This window comes from Dermacentor variabilis, chromosome 9 (genome assembly GCF_050947875.1).
Source record: "Dermacentor variabilis isolate Ectoservices chromosome 9, ASM5094787v1, whole genome shotgun sequence".
Lineage (NCBI taxonomy): Eukaryota > Metazoa > Arthropoda > Arachnida > Ixodida > Ixodidae > Dermacentor > Dermacentor variabilis.
Genome location: NC_134576.1, coordinates 86875285 through 86892480, shown reverse-complemented (window position 1 = coordinate 86892480; position 17196 = coordinate 86875285). Strand labels below are relative to the sequence as shown.

At 46.1% G+C, this 17196-nt stretch overlaps 1 protein-coding gene across 9 annotated transcripts in view; it reads right to left on the bottom strand.

Moving 5' to 3' along the window:
• Positions 1 to 17196, bottom strand: part of LOC142557054 (uncharacterized) — a 332986-nt gene that overhangs the window by 77043 nt on the left and 238747 nt on the right. For all 9 annotated transcript variants that reach the window (XM_075668611.1, XM_075668613.1, XM_075668610.1 and 6 more), the window contains exon 4: positions 4624 to 4657. In XM_075668611.1, the coding sequence (XP_075524726.1) occupies positions 4624 to 4632 (9 nt within the window). In that variant the 5' untranslated portion in view covers positions 4633 to 4657. The remainder of the gene's footprint in view (positions 1 to 4623; positions 4658 to 17196) is intronic.

Sequence of the window (17196 nt, the reverse complement as noted above, 5' to 3'; positions counted from 1 at the left end):
AACGGTTTCGGCGTAATGACTATTTTTTGTGTGTGCATACGTGCCTTGGTGCGCAGAAGAGACGGCGGCAGTTTCCAAGTTCCAGTTTCTAAATGCGCTCGCATTTACTACGGTCTCTCGCAAGCCCGTTTCGCCCGCTATGTGAACTGGCGAGCGACCACGTGAACATTCTACCGGCGTTGGCGTAATTGACACGAAAGTTAATGTCCCTGTCGCAAAAGCAAGTTCGAGTGCGCCACACAGTCATTGAACGTGAAACTCCTGAAATCAGACCAAAATACCGCCACACATACCTTCGAAAGCATGGTTGACTTCAATTCGGCTACGCTCGCCGATGCTCCGGCATTACTATTGCTTTCGAAAAACGGTGCCGGCTGCTGCCCTGTCGATAGACAACTACTCTGGCCGCCGGATATGCGCAACCTACATCGTTTGCCACTGGAAATCTGCCCACTCTTGGCCAATCCCCCACTATGAATGCGTGCCATCGCGACACGAAGGGTTATCCTTAGATGCACTAACGTATGTGTCGTACTTATTCGTTTCATCCGACATCACATCAACGTTCTTCCCTCGACAAGAGAGAGAGAGAGAAGAGAGAAAGGAAAGGCAGGGAGGTTAACTAGACTTGCCCAGTTTTCTACCCTACACGTGGAAAGGGGAGTGAGGAAGGAAAAGAAAGAGCCAGGGAAGACACGTGTCTTGGTCACACTTTCACGTGTGCTAAAGCATCACACGTCACCTTCGTTCTCGTGCAGCAGACAGCTACAGGTGACGAGGAGGCGCTCGCATCATTTGCCACTTCTGCTGCCTCGCTAACTGTAGAAACGTTCTTGCCATTTAGATTCTAACATTGCGTTGGATCTGCCTGTTTGTTAAAGCTAAACTGCTTTCTCTTTTCGCCTACCCCTGTGGGTTTGTCGTGACTGCTGCTGCTGCTGATGTCGTACATTGTATAGCCGGTCAGTATCTCGTCGGATATATTTGTCGATATATAGGTGCGCATATTAGGCGCATTTATGAGGTATTCGTGCGCCGAATGGAAGTACAAGAAAACGGACTCATCAGCGCCTGCGTGCTGACCGACCAAGTAGCACCAGTAAGCGCACTTCTGTTCTGGATAATAACTTAAAAAAAGAATTCCTCCGCAAAACTTGAACGTACAACGTATGCCCATAGGTACCACTTCTACAGCGCACTCACCTCTTAATGGAATAGCACGTTATATTCAACCTGCTCATGAGTTACCTGATTTTCTTTGATTTAGCCATTAGGTAGGTTGCACTAGGTGTGTGCTCGCCCTTTTCTAATCCTCTGGAATGGGTATGTGCCACGATGAAACAAGAGGCTAAAATAGGAGACAGAACATCCTTGACTGCAGCTAGGTAGGAGTTGTACTTGTCTGTGCATGCACTCGTCACCGCCCTGTTCACTTCGACGGGCGTCGCACATCGCCTTCGTCCTCAACAAATCGTTGCACAGACGTCGCACTCGGTGCATCCGCATGATTTGGTGTATGACGGCTTGTGAAGTGTGTAGTCCGCAAAGGTGAAAAATCCACGAGACTGCAGTTGTGAATTTGGGTGCACATAATCACAAACATCGCACGAGTTTGCATCTTGCATAATGTGAAAGTAAACGCAATTGTACGAATCGCCGTAAGCTGTACTAGCGTTTCGTTGAACGCTTCACTAAAGGTTTGCTTCACATATATTCCAACATGTGCGTTGGAACCGCATTCTTTTTTTGCCATTGGCAAATTATACTCCTCAAGGGGCAGATGTATTACTATTCACTCCAGGTGTAGACGATGAATGGCATGTTTTGATGCAGTAAGACCACCGTAAGTAGTGCAGTGGTTATTATTCCGAGTGTTGAGAGCAATAAGGAAGAGCTAATAAGCAAGCAATAAGAAAGTGCTACTCAGTATATCAGCCAGGTTTATTATATTCAACAAACTAAACGAGGAAAAAAAGAACTCGCTTATTTTCAAGCTGATTGATGTTGCGCTAGTAGTCCTCAGCGACATGGCCAAAGGACGCTGTCGAGTTGCTTTGAAACGTGCAAGGTAGTGCATCATGGCCCCCGTTCATCATAAATAAGCGGTAGCTTTATTCGGGGTCTTGTTAGTCTCCTTAGAAGAAGCCACACCACGAAGCAATTCTCGCGCTAGATTGATTCCCAAGAACAAATGCCAGCCAATAGCGATAGCGAGCGTAAGATATCAAAGACTGTGGGTCAATGACAAATGGTTATTACGAGCGAAGGACTTTGTAAACGCGGGCCAAAACTTGTTCTCATTCCGTGTGCGCGTCTGCTCAAAACTGTGTGATATATAATCGTGTATTCAAACTGCCTTACAAAATATTCAGCTATAGCAAAGATGCACCACACACACCACACACCACATAGCAATTTGCAAAGATGCGCACGCACGCACGCACGCACGCACGCACGCACGCACGCACGCACGCACGCACGCACGCACGCACGCACGCACGCACGCACACACACACACACACACACACACACACACACACACACACACACACACACACACACACACACACACACACACACACACACACACACACACACGCACGCACGCACGCACGCACGCACGCACACACGCACACACGCACACACACACACACGTCTTTGCAAATGTTTCGCTATAGCTGGAATATTTGGTAAGGCAGTTTGAATCCACAATTGTGCCGGCTTAGGCCGAATAGTTCCGACTTAACTGCAGAATTCGTCTCACAATGCGCACCCTGCGTATATATATATATATATATATATATATATATATATATATATATATATATATATATATATATATATATATATATATATATATATATATATATAATATTTGGGGTTTTACGTGCCACAACCACTTCCTGATTATGAGGCACGCCGTAGTGGAGGACTCCGGAAATTTTGACCACCTGGGGTTCTTTAACGTGCACCTAAATCTAAGCACACGGGTGTTCTCGCATTTCGCCCCCATCGAAATGTGGCCGCTGTGGCTGGGATTCGATCCCGCGACCTCGTGCTCAGCATATATATATATATATATATATATATATATATGAAGCTTCAGAAATGGTGCCACCGAACAACCCATAGTTTGATCATACAACAAATACTTCCCTAATTATTCGTGAGCTATAAATTTGTGGTATAGTCTACCGGATTATTTTTGACCGCCTGAGGAGTTTTAACGTGTACTCCAAACCCGATAAGATCGAAATGCTTCGAACGATGTTATTTAATTTCAGTGCCAGCGCTCATTATAACTGAGGGTGGATTGGGCGTTAAGGATTGTTAGATACTTAAGAATAATAGGCCGGCACGGGTTCAACATTAGCGCTCTGTTTATAGAGTGGGAGCTTAATGTGCGTTATCTAGATTTAATTCTCGCTGTTATTACCCGAAGCAACCGCGTAGATATTTCCGCGTACGGTGGATTGAAGGACCATACCATGCACCAGGAGAAAGATTGCATGCAGAATGTCTCGATTACAAGTAAATGTTACTTCCCAACGATTTGTTTCTGTTTGACAAGTGTCAGACTGAGCACTGCAACGCGAGTGGATGTTTTACTGTCGATACAGGAGATCGTCAAACTAGTTGGACTGAACTCGCAAAGGCTTTCTTTCATAAGAACAATTTCTCATCGGCCAGCGCCTTTTGGACAGTGATCATGGTTGGCCGGCTTTACTTATACAAAACATTTTAACGTGCGAAATGCTTTGTGAGTTTAGGGCTGATCTTTTAAAAAGTTAAGCTTCGCATAACGATACCTACTCAGAGAATGTTATACAAGCTATAGTAAACGAAGCTTCAGAAATGTTGTAGTTGGCTGGCATGAATATGAAACCTTTTTTTCTTTTCATAGAAGTTTCCATGCTGGGAAACCTGATCTGTGTGAAAACGCCAATCCGCTCGAACGAGCAGATTTCTGTGAGCTCTAAAGTGCATCCACAGAAAAAAAATAAGTAAATTATAAGGAAAGTATAAATAGCCTTCAGAAACATCAGGGAACGTATTCGCAAAAAAGTCAGGCTGTCATGACGTTGGACATATTTGCCAAGGCGAACTGCCAATGGCAATCTTAGATTACGAACGAAAACCTTCGTGAATCACACCCCTGGGCTCTTTGGATTACAGTGCACCGTCCGTGTCAAACGCACCCGTGCTGTGCCTATGAAGTAAATTGACTGGTAGGGCAGAGACAGATCGCCTGAACTTGGTTGACTGGCCTGACCATCCACTCGACATCCCCACATTTTTTTTACGTATCAATGCATCGCGCCGCACGCATAGACTACTTGAATTCAGCTGGAGTAAAATTCATGCACAAAAGTGAGTAAAGCGATAACACCGTGTTCGTCGAGAATAGAATGACTGTAGATGCGACAGAAACAATAAAATTCTTTTTGAACTTCAAGACATCATCTAGCCCTTGTTCCTCCATGCAACTTTCTTTCTGTTTTCTTCTTTGCAATGCTGCTAGCTGCAAATGCAAGTTAGGTAGCCGAGAAGAAAGCAGTGTTGTTTTTAAGCGCGATTATATGAATTTAAAGAAAAGTTAAAAAGAAAGTTGGACCTTCTTACCTTACTCATAGCTTCCCGGTCCAGTTCCGATTATCTGTGAAACAAAATGAAACAGAGAAGATGTTAATTATTGTCAAGTTTCTTGAGAAGCAAGAAATAGAAATTGAGGGCGACTGGGAAAAATATTATTTATTTATTTTTCAATACTGCCACTCTCAGTTGAGGGCATAGCAGGTGGGCATTACAAAGACAGTCATATTTCAAACAAAACAAAACCAAAAATAAGAATCAACAAGGAAATACCGAAGCACATCCGCTAGGTTAGCATTAAAGCAATAAATGTAATCTAAGCAGTTTTTCAAAACATCGATATCGGAATAAAGTTTAACAGTGCACAATCAAGCACGTTCTGCTTACAAGTGGGAAACAAAATGCGAGCTCGTGCAAGAAAGCACGTCGTTCCACTGGCGCTAGCTTACAAGAAGGAGCACGTGAAGACAGAAAAGATTGCGAAAGAACAGTTGCGGCAGCAAATCACTTTGGTGGACGCAAGAGGCAACGGGCAATTACGCTCTCGTAGTGGTCGAAAACCGTCTCGCGACAACAACGAGTAACAGAGCTCACGGGCCTCTCGATGGCCCGAACTGCGACTGCGTATCAACTCGCGGATGACTCGAGGATGGCGTACCTTCAGTTCCAGACGCAGCGGGCCCGTCCAACGTGCCGAGGAGGGGGGTGGGCGCAAACTACAGAAGAGAACTGTGCTGGATGCAGCGGTCGAGCGTCCGCGCTGCGACGCCGGCATCGTTCTCTTTTTCTACTTGCAAAGAAAGAAGTTCGTGCACGTGCGGATAGCAGCGGCCGGTACGTGGAAAGTAACAGAACTTCGCCTTCTTCAGTTTTTGTTCGTCGAACAAGAGCGATACGAACGAACGATCGAACGAATGAATGAATGAATGAATGAATGAATGAATGAATGAATGAATGAATGAATGAATGAATGAATGAACGAATCAATGAATGAATGAATATCTTCATTGTACATTCACTCTTCAAAGTATGGTGATTGTAGCAGATAACCACTCTTTCATAACTTTCAGTGCGACATGCTTTCTTTTTGAGGTTACTTCACGCACTTTCCGGGATATTTGGCTCTAACCAATGCCCAACCAACCTGGGTTGCTGAGTAGTCAAGGGTCTAGTGGGTAGAGCATCAATGGCTGAGAGAACCAAATCCGAAACCGACCACTGCGCAAATATAAATGGGATATCAGCATCCTTTGGGAACTTCACGCAGTTTGCCGTGAGTACGTTTGTCTGTATCTAACCTATCTCCCCCCGAGTAGGGTCACTGTGTATGTATCATTTGGTACGTGTCGCTGTTCAATGAGTCTCCCTCACGTCAACTGGGATCTCTGGGTGTGTGGCCTCGAGTATGTGCCACTCTACGATGACAAAAAAAGTCTTTAAATATTTCTCCGCTGCTAAACGGAATGAAACCCTCGCCACATATATTCAGACAACCTCGTATGAATATATATTTCCCCACGCGCGCACTTCGTGCTGGCGCCACAGGACGGCTCAGCGTGTCCAGAGGGAAGCACAAAAGAGGATCCCGGTTGCAGCACGCGCCTTATACACGGCGGTGGCAATATGGCGCGCTGCTACATTGCTTCAGTGCTAATCGCATTACCATTGGAAGTCATCCTGAGATGGTCCCTAATAGATTTTCTCTCCTCTCCCACCGTTTCTATCACGCTTGCGAAGATCACGCATAATGCTCCATCGCATCTCACCAAATAAGTCAACTGGTAGCAGCAAACATTCGGTAGAAAGAGAATAGAATTTCAATAGGTACATTTCAACAAGTACGCAATACGCACATGCGATATATCATTTAACCTAATTGTCTACGCAGGTCAAACGCGCGTATCAACAATTATGCGAAGCGAAACTTTAGTCAAGCAGTGCGCGTTAGATCATACACACAACTAACGGCGGTGCGTACAATTGTGTTTACTTTCATTCTATGCAGCCCACAGCTTGATGCGATGTATGTATTTATTCCCCACAAAGGCCACGTGGTTATCTTATTCAAGTTTATGTTGGTGCACAACAGCGCTGTCTTTCTCACACACACACACACACACACACACACACACACACACACACACACACACACACACACACACACACACACACACACACACACACACACATATATATATATATATATATATATATATATATATATATATATATATATATATATATATAAAGGCAACGATTATGAAGCCAATGAAAGCATAGGTAGGGGAGATTAGCTGTGATTCCAACGTTGGTAGCAATAAAGAAAATAGAAACGAAAGCGAACAAAAAGGATAACTTGGCACCGATGAGATCCAAACCCAGAACCTGCGCATTAGCGTGCATTGCACTGCCAGTTGTGCCACTGCGAGGACGGCCATCAATCCGGCCTCTGTCTCGGGTGTTCATGTGCACTATAATCAAGCAATGGCAGCGTAAACCACCGCCACTCAGGGCCATGGAGCTGGCGAACACCAGCCGCACACCGGGTGCAACCATTTGGCCGGTTAGCTAGTTTGTATGCATCCAGCCAACACGGCCAAGCTTCTTCCCTGCTAAAGTGCATTTAGCCAGCTTGACGCGCGCCAGGGCGTAAATGCTGAGCTTCAACGGCGCACGTCTTCTCATGCACGTACGCGCTGCCCTTCAAGCGCCTAGCGGACGTTGCGTGTGTCGCCGCGGTTTCGTCTGCCCACCGCCGCGCTAGAGGGGAAGATGCCTCTCTCCAATTTGGCGTTAGCGAGCACCAAGCCAAAATCGACGAACTTGTTCCATGCGCGCATGTCTAAACCGCACGTATAGCCTGGCGCGCGGTGCACAAGAGCAGGCGCACGGTATAGCAGGCGCACGGTGTACAAGACTCAACAGCGATAGAGTGAAGGTCTAACGAAGAATGAAAGACGCGCTGGTCCAAGCAGCACTGCACTCGACGAAAAAAGAAAAATGCCGAAAGGAAATTAAATTCTGGGGTTCGTCGTTTCAAAAAAACAAACCGCGATCTGATTATGGGGCACGCTATAGTGGGGGTGCTTTAACTTCGACTACGTTGCATCCTCATGTGTGCCTTCTGATGTTTATACGTCTGATGTCATTTAAAACTTCCTTAATTTTTATTTTCGTGCGCTCCACTCTTCTCTGTAAAGCTTTGTGCGCTTGAGGGTAGATAAGTAAACCGCTGCAAGGGTGACGGGCGCTTCTGCATTTCGCCCCCGTCGAGATGCCGTCACCGGGGCCGGAACTCGATCCCGCGACCTCGTGTTTCCCAGTGCAACCGTCCAAGACCGCTAAGCAACCCCGACGGGTAAAAGAAGACTGACGTTAGCGCAAATAAGAGTGTGGTTCCTATCTTTAGGAGTACCTGCGGCGAAATGCCTGTTGGGGTTACTGAACCGCAAATATCCTACCATTTCTTAATTTGCTTCCATCTGTTCAATCGTTTCATTTTTTCTTTCTTTGCTACCCGCGCTACTTTTGAGTTTTTTTTTTTTTTTGGGGGGGGGGCACCATTGCGAGGGGACCGGCCTTGGCGTACCGGCTCAAGGCGATTTTTCCTCGAAACACTTTTTCTTTTTCAATTACGAAACTGTGGTCTCCGTAACCTCCACGTGCTCGCGGTCCCTGTATGCAAACTAAGTTACCTCGCCCGACAAGGTGGCGAGGGCACTTCTCTCGTAAAAAGAAGCGAGAAATCGGCTTTTCGCAAATTTCGCAAAGCAGGGCTAGTAACCCTAAATAGGGTCCGCATGGGAACGACTGGAAACGTTGAAAAGTTGGCGAGAGCGTTCTGAATACTTTGCACGTGTGAGTCCTCGTAAGTGCTCCGTTACCCGGCACTGCGGCCCAATTTGGGTCGCTGCAGAGTTGATCACAGTAATCTAGAAAGCGGGCACACAATTGTCGCATGCACCTGCCGTGGTTGCTCAGCGGCTATGGTGTGGGGCTGCTGAGCACGAGGTCGCGGGATCGAATCCCGGCCACGGCGGCCGCGTTTCGATGGGGGTGAAAGCACCCGTGTACGTAGATTTAGGTGCGCGTTAAGGAGCCCCAGGTGGTCGAAATTTCCGGAGTCCTCCACTGCGGCGTGACTCGTAATCAGGAAGCGGTTTCGGCACGTAAGACCCCATAATTAAAATTTTCAAACAATGGTAGCATGTCCCCGTTATGACTGTCAACGGCAGGCCATGTCCATTTCGTTAGAGCCAAACAACAACCGGCCGTTGAGTGAAAAAGTGCTACATGGCAGATTGCCGGATGCAATGTCAACAAAGCGAGCCATCAAAGCTCCCTTAGAATCCTTAGCGAGCACTAGCCTAGGTTCAGGACTGTGAACGAGTCGTTCACACACGAATGCGCGTATAGTCGCATCCTACTGTCCAACCACATCATAATCACTCGTCAGACCCGTCCTTTTCGCTCCTTCCCTCTAAACGGACAGCAGCAGGCTAGGAGGCTGTTACCTCAGGCCCACCTCTCTGCGTTTTCTCGATAAATCCGGCCCCCTCCCCATCTCCTTCTTTCTGGAAAGCGTCAGTGCAGTTAGAAGATTCCTCATAAATTGTTTGATGCACTTTCAAGACGGCGTTGCTTCTTTACTGCACTTTGATGGTTGCCGTTGCGCTTTGTGAGGTCGCAGCACAGCACCACTCTATAGTACGTATACTGAGCCTAGGCTTTTCGGTACGACGGTTGACGGACCGAACGACCGACGGGTTCCTTTCTTAGCAGTAATACGTGGAGCCGCTATCGAATCCGGTGTCGGTGTCCACGTCGGCGTCCGGCGTCGGACGTCGTTGCGGCAATCCGTTTTCTTTTTTTAACCACCCATACCCAGGCCCTTCGTGTGATGCAAGAAATTCACTGAATTGAATTCCTCAAGCTAAAATACGTGGAAAAATCGTAAATTACGACTTACACACACCCACAGACACGATAGCTGTCGGATTGTAATTTGACTATAAGAGAAAACGTATTTCTGTTACGCGAAAACGCAAAGAAACCCCTTCACACCTACAAACCGGCCGCGGCGTCGGCCATTCGCGCGCGCCGGCGTGATGCGTGTCTCGGAGGCCACGGAGCAGCGCGCCCGGTTCCTTGCAATACCTCCAGCTGGCGCTCGCCTCCGCCGCATCGCGGCCCACGCAAGAGGCCGTGTTTCCACCACAACGCTCGCCTTCGTGCATAGCGTTCGCGGCAAGCGTCTTCCGGTAGACATGGATGGATGGATGTTATGAGCGTCCCCTTTGGAACGGGGTGGTGGGTTGCGCCATCATGCTCTTGCTGTTATACTGTCTAATGTCCTACCTAGCTTGAACAATAAAAGAAAAAGAAAACGCTACGAACTCCCACAACCAAATTTTCTGAACCCCTATTGCGAACTGTGCTTTTGTACGTCTCCGTTTTTTGTCGTTTCTCTACTTTTATTCCACCAATCCTCCAATAGCATCTTACTAATCCCTATTGCGTACATGTTTACTTTTCTACTGCTCTCGCTGAACCCAAGGGCTTCAAGGAGGCCAGTGGGGCCTAAATCGACCGCTGGGTAGACGTCTTCAGATTCTAATAAAACATGCTCCATAGTTTCCCTACCTTTACCGCAGCAAGCACATGCTTCTTCTTCCTTCTTATATCTCGCTTTATAGGTGCGTGTTCTAAGGCATCCCGATCTCGCTTCGAAAAGTAATGAGCTTCCCTTTGAGTTATCATGAATTGTTTCTTTCCTGGTTTCGTTTTTTCCTCTTAAGTAGTTACTCATGGAAGGTTTCTTTTCCATTGAATGTGAATGTGAATCAATGTGAATCCAATGTGAATCAATGTTTTTCCTGTACAGATACCTCAACACCCTCCCAGCCCATTTACTTTCTTCCAAATTCCTCAGTCGTTCTTCGTACCCAATTTTACTGCGAGCTTCCCTCACTTCAAAACTAGTCCAGCCCATATCACCCTGCACAGCTTCATTTATAGTCTTCCCGTGAGCACGCAATGCGAGGCGACCCACTGACCTTTGGTTCCCATCGAGTCCTGATTGTACCCCTGATTTCAAGGAAACAACCAAATTTCCAAAAGTAAGTCCTGGAACCATTACACCTCTCCACATACCTCGGAGCACCTTGTACCTATTGTATCCCCATAGCGCTCTGTGCTTCATTATGGCTGCATTTCTCTTCCCCTTCACTTTTATTCCCCTGTGTTTCCATATATCTATTGCCTTCGTTTATCGATATGCCAAGGTATTTATATTCTCTTACCCGAGGTATTTCCTGGCCTTGTATTGCCATAGTCTATTCACTGTTTTCATTAAATACCATAACCTGATTTTCTAACCCAAACTTTCAAACCTAAATTTTCGCCTTCCTGTCCGCAGATATTAGTCAGACGTTGCAAATCACTTTGTTTGTTAGCTAGCAACACAATATCGTCCGCATAAAATAAACCTGGGAGTTGCTGCTCTACTACTGTACCCGCTTGTTTGTATGAGATATTAAAAACGATATTACTTCATTATAGCGCCCTCTCCATCCTCACCATGTACATCATAAACAGCAGTGGGGATAAAGGGCACCCCTGCCTCAGTCCCTTGTTGATATGAACTTTCTCCTCGCTCCTCATTCCTTCCCATTCAACGTAAACGGTATTTTCTAGGTAAATCTCCCTCAAAATCTGGAGACAATCGTCACCTAAGCCTTCCCCTTCCAGAATATCCCACAAAATGTTGTGGTCTACGTTGTGAAAGGCTCCTGCAATGTCTAAAAAGGCCACATATAATGGTCTGCTTTCTACTTTTGATATTTCAATACAATGAGTAAGAACAAATAAGTTGTCATCTAAACGGCCACCTATTCTGAAGCCATTCTGAAGTTCTCCCAAAATGCCATTATTCTCTGCCCATGCTTGAAGCTTTAATTTGATTGCCTGCATTGCTAGCCTGTATATTACCGATGTAATGGTCAACGGTCTATACGAGTGAATTCTATCTTTATGCCCCTCACCTTTATAAAGTAAGTTCATTCTACTTTGTCGCCAACTGTCTGGTATTCGGCTATCTTTTAAAGTTTTTTCCACTGCTTTCACCAGAGCTCCCTTACTTTTTGGTCCTAGTTCATTAATCAGCCTAACGGGAACCTCGTATTGCCCTGTGGCTGTGCGCTTAAGAATTTTCTCTTCGGCTTTCTTCCAGTTGAAATTTGTCAGCACCAGCTCCTTTTCCACCTGGGTCTCTTTCATGCTATTTTTTCTTTCAGATACAACCTCGGCATTACCTTGGAAAGATTCGGCTGTTATTTTTCGGACCTAATTTGTTGCCGCTTCTCCTTCCAGTCTGTTTTCATCTTCGTCTAGGCATGTCTAGGACATTACGGTTACATGCGCTGCATCTTCCGGGATGCGTGGGAAGCAGTCAGGGATCTTTGAATGCTATCGCGTCCCGCTCTTAAAGGCTCAACTTAAGCGTCCCCCATTTTTTTTTTATATCATGCTTCGCAATGAGGGTTCGCTGTTCGCTTCAAAGAGAGTTCGGACTTACAGGCGCGGGATGCCGATGCTCCCGAACGGTACACGCCTGCTGCTGCAGGACAGCTTTTCTGCCGAAGCATCGGGGCTCTCCGTTTCTCTGAAACGCGGTTCCGCTTCATGAAGTCATCGAGAGGTGAAATCGCTTCGCGACTTGAGGTCAAGTCCGGCGACATACGACACGACATCGACGAGGCGAGCGAAGAGGGACCGCTGTATGTATACACACAAGAACAAAAAATATTTCTCTCCAACCGGTTCCGGAAAGCTCCTGATATGTACGTCGCAGGGAATCATGCAGCAAGACGAATCTAAAGGCGAAGGCAATAATGCGTAGCATACACAGCCGTCTTCACAAAAGGAGAGCGAATTTTGAAAGCGTGCTTTTTGTTGTTCGTATAGAAAACACGCGCTTCTTTCATCGCATAAGGCAACGATATAAAACAGCCCATCGGTACACACAGCCACTGCTGCTGCTAGAAGAATAGAACAATGAATGTATATTTTGAAAAATAAATAACGTCACATATCCATTTATCCTGAGTCGTTCTGTAGGCCGGATGCATAAGGTGGGCATGGAGCGCGATAGTTTTATTCCCCTGTTTCGATTTGATTCTGCTAACACAGCGAAAGGTGCGACGAAAGCTCTTCCGATGAGGCGTTATGGTCAAAAGTGTAATAGTCAATCACTAATTAGGTTAGAAAAGAAAGAGAGGGGTGTTGGGGATCGAGAATTGTGAGCGACGCCCAGCCTTAACTAATATCAACGTGGTCGCTAGTCCGCTGGGACACTATTACGGTGATTGAGGATAACGACGAGAAAATAACTCACGTAAACCACCTCCGACATTTGTGTCAGCAGCCACTGGAGCCTAATAAACGTCAGCCACTAGGTAGGTATTGCTGGCGTATTTCTGAAAATGACATCGCCTGGCGTTGGTGCGTCAATTGTACGTGGCGTGATAATGTCGCCGGTGTTGGGGATCGAGAATTGTGAGCGACGCCCAGCCTTAACTAATATCAACGTGGTCGCTAGTCCGCTGGGACACTATTACGGTGATTGAGGATAACGACGAGAAAATAACTCACGTAAACCACCTCCGACATTTGTGTCAGCAGCCACTGGAGCCTAATAAACGTCAGCCACTAGGTAGGTATTGCTGGCGTATTTCTGAAAATGACATCGCCTGGCGTTGGTGCGTCAATTGTACGTGGCGTGATAATGTCGCCGGTATTATGATCTGAGCGTGCACCACGACATTTCTATTTCTCTTAGAGCAACAACGTAGAACACACTTCGGCCGGCGCTCCGGAGAAGTGGTTGCGCGAAACAAAGGAGCGGACTCTGCGACGCCACGGCAAGAATACGCCAGAGGAACGCTTCATGTGGTTCATGTGGTTGCTACAGCTTGAAGGACCACGCAAATGCTGTATGCAACCAAAACGGACAGCTGAACCAAAGAACAGGAGACATGATGATGATGCTGACTAAGATGATCTCTTATAGTACTCTCTTTGAAACAGGGCAGCGACAGACAGTTCCTGAGCTTGCTTAACATGATGATGACGATGATGATGATTTCTATTAGCATCCCTCTCAAAACAAGGCGACTACAGATAGTCACATAGCATGCATAAGCTAATCATGTAACCTATACATGCGTAGTAGTATATAGACTTCCAATCATCTTGTACTTGGTTATCAACATCCTTGACCTCTTCCTCCATTCTGTGTCCACACTTTGGAGGCAGAGACATTTGTGCACTTTAGCTGTCCATTTTCTTTTCTTCAACGTTCCCGAGCCTTTATTCAGAACTAATTTTGATCTGGGGGGGGGGGGGGGCTCCTCAGACTTCAAAAGAAGCCCGACCCATGCCATCATGCGCTGCCTTATTTGTGGTTTTACCGCGGGCTTCCGAAGCCATCTGGCCTACCGATTTTTGGTTAACTTCCTACCCGGGCATGATGTCTCTTTTTAAGCGCAGTATGACATTTGCGAACGTTAGCGCTGGCACTAATACTCCCTTGCCAGATTACATACACCCCCTCATAATATATTGAAGCCCTAAAGTGACGTATGTTTCATCATTTCTGCATTTAGCTTCCCCTTTATCCTTAGGTTACCTTGGTTGATGCTTGAGTAGGAGAGAGAGAGAGGGGGGGCCCTTTAATGAAAGGCGGAGATTTTAGCCGATATATAGACATCGCTGACATGTTACTCTGAGTGGGGAAGGGAATTGGGGTGATGAAAACAGAAGAAGAGGGGCGCACAAAAAGGGCATTAGTTAAAGAAATTGGGCACTGAGCTTTTTGACTCATGGCTAAGGGCGTGCAACGGTAGAGTCCTTCAGTGTGTGCCCCGTCCCACAATGAGGTGACAGAATTCGCCGCGTGAAAGGTGCATGAGGGTGACAGAGTAGAACTAAAATTTGTCGAGTTGAGCAATGTTTTCTAAGTATTTAAATAAAAAGTTCATCGCACGCCTCTGTTGCGTGATTATTGTTATTGTTGTTATCAGATGTTGACACACACAAGCGCACAATGGAAACAGGGAGGGACCAAGCTGACAACTGCTACCGAGAGGGGCACAACGCCTGCCTCCTCTTTTGGGAAGCTAAAGAACACAGTCAAATGATAAAAGGTCTCTGTGTAAGTGGATGCATGCATGAAATGTTCACATAACGCACGCTCGTCGGCATACGCCCGACACTCAAACAGAATGTGCTTCGCGGTTTCCATTGAGCCCCAGTTGTTGCAGTGTGGACTTGTAACTTGACCGAAGCGGTACCATAAGCCGTTCCCATAGGCGGTGTTCAGGCGAACGCGATGAGGTAGAGCTTCCAGATCGCGAGGAATGTTGGGTGGGAGTCTGGATATGAGATGCGGGTCGATTGAGTAAAGGAAAGGGTGATGGTGGGTGGGCAAGCTCCAGAGCCGATCGTTTTCTTCAGAAGAAAATCTTTTAGCTAGTTGGGAAGCAGCAGATCTAGCGAAATAAGACCCTTTATAGTTTTGGTGTTGAAGACTTTTGCGTGCCGCTTCATCTGCTTTTTCGTTGGCCAGAATACCAGAATGAGCAGGTATCCACTAAAATTTGATACAGTGGCCTGATGCAATGACAAGTGATGCAAGTACTTGATGTCGAAAGAAACGGGCTGATGATTGTTTTTTTTAACAGACTGCACAATGTTTGTAGTGCTCCTTTAGAGTGAGTGAAAATTGCCCTATGGTCAGGCGCTCGGTACAGTATGTAGAGGACAGCTTCTTAGATGCCGTGAAACTCCGCTGTCGTTGAGGATGTCCTCCACGGCAGCCGATAAGCAAGCATTTCTCTTGTTGAGGGCACATAAAGGCCACAGGAGGAAGTCTCCCGAGTGGTTGAAGCATCAGTCCAGATGTGGGTGTGCTGAGTATATTTCTCGGCAAAGTAGAGGACAGTGGTCTGCAGCAGCGTGGCCTGTGGCATGCGACTCTTTGTCCCATTTACACCGGGTGCAAGCTGGTTTATATCTACAGGCGAAAGTGTACAGGAAGGAAAGGTCGGAAGCAGTATTTTCCGCGGCCTTTCTTTCGCTGATGTATACACCTGGGTATTTAAATTGCTTGACTACGGGTACGACTTGTTGAATTGATATTACGCCAGTACTCGCGTCTTCAATAAATATAATCATTCCCGATTTCACTGTGATAAACTTGAGGCCTAGACTCGTCGCTGCATTGGCGTGCGTATTCGTAAGTGTCCGCAAATCTCCTGCATTGTCCGCTAGTAGCTGTATGTCGTCCGCATACATCAGCCCCGGGGGGCATTCTGTTGCACCGTTTGCCAATTTCGAATGTTAGACAAATAAAAAAAAAACCTAATTAATTGTTTTCCAGTCACTAGCGGCGCTAGTTGCTGGAAACGGACTCTTCGAACTGCCATCCTCCGTTGGCAGTTCATCGTTCATCCAGAATGCGGTTTGAAGCTTTTCGAATGGTAGCGTGTCCGTTCCGAGAATACAATTTCTGCGTGAACAACAACGGAGACAGAGGACACCTCTGCTTCAGTCGTCGGTGAATTTTCGATAGTTATTCGCATTTCTGGCCTTTCCATACCTCTCCCATACCGGACGAAATGATGACGGTCATTATGATCACGATTTATTGACACCCCTTTCTTAAACAGGGGGGTGGCATACACCCAGCCTGCTTGCGCTGATCAGGCAATCTACACATACTTATCGGTCTACCGTTTTGCTTATCTATCTGTATTATTTTCTATCTTCCATAATATATATATATATATATATATATATATATATATATATATATATATATATATATATATATATATATATATATATATATATATATATATATATTTACGTTGTACAGTTAGCTTTGACTGTAACGGATCCTGTTCTATCAATCTCTTCCTTGCTATTTTTCCCCAATACTCTAAACGTATGTTATCTATCGCGACTGCTGACCAGCTAATACTAATCTTTTAAGCTAATCTTTTTTAAAACCCAACGCTTTAGGAAGGTGGACATTCACTACGGGTCTCACTGGGTGGCATTCCTTGGCATTCCATTGCGATGCGCTGAGTAGTTCCCGCACTTTTTTTTTTGCAGCACACACATGCCTCATCCTGTATCGCGTATTTTCTCCGGTATGTTTTTTTGTCCTCAGACAACGAACTCTGGCCCCAAATAGCAAAGGCCTCAAATAGCAAGGACCCTTTGCGTTATCATACAGATTTTCCTTCCTGATATCTTTCTTACTGCCTTCGAAAACTTCCGTGCTCTTTTTTTTTTGTTTCTATCCTTTGCATCCAATTCAACGTCTCTCGTCACTTACAGCGCATACATAGACGAGGGACAAAAAAGGACGACGAAGACAAGCGCTGTCTTGTCTTCGCAGCGCTTGTCTTCGTCGTCCTTTTTTGTATTCGTCTATGTATGCGCTGTAAGTGACGATTGATACCATGGAATACCAACCAGCCTGTAACCAAACCTTGCTTCAACGTCTCTGCTTCTCTCGTTTTATCTTTGATGACT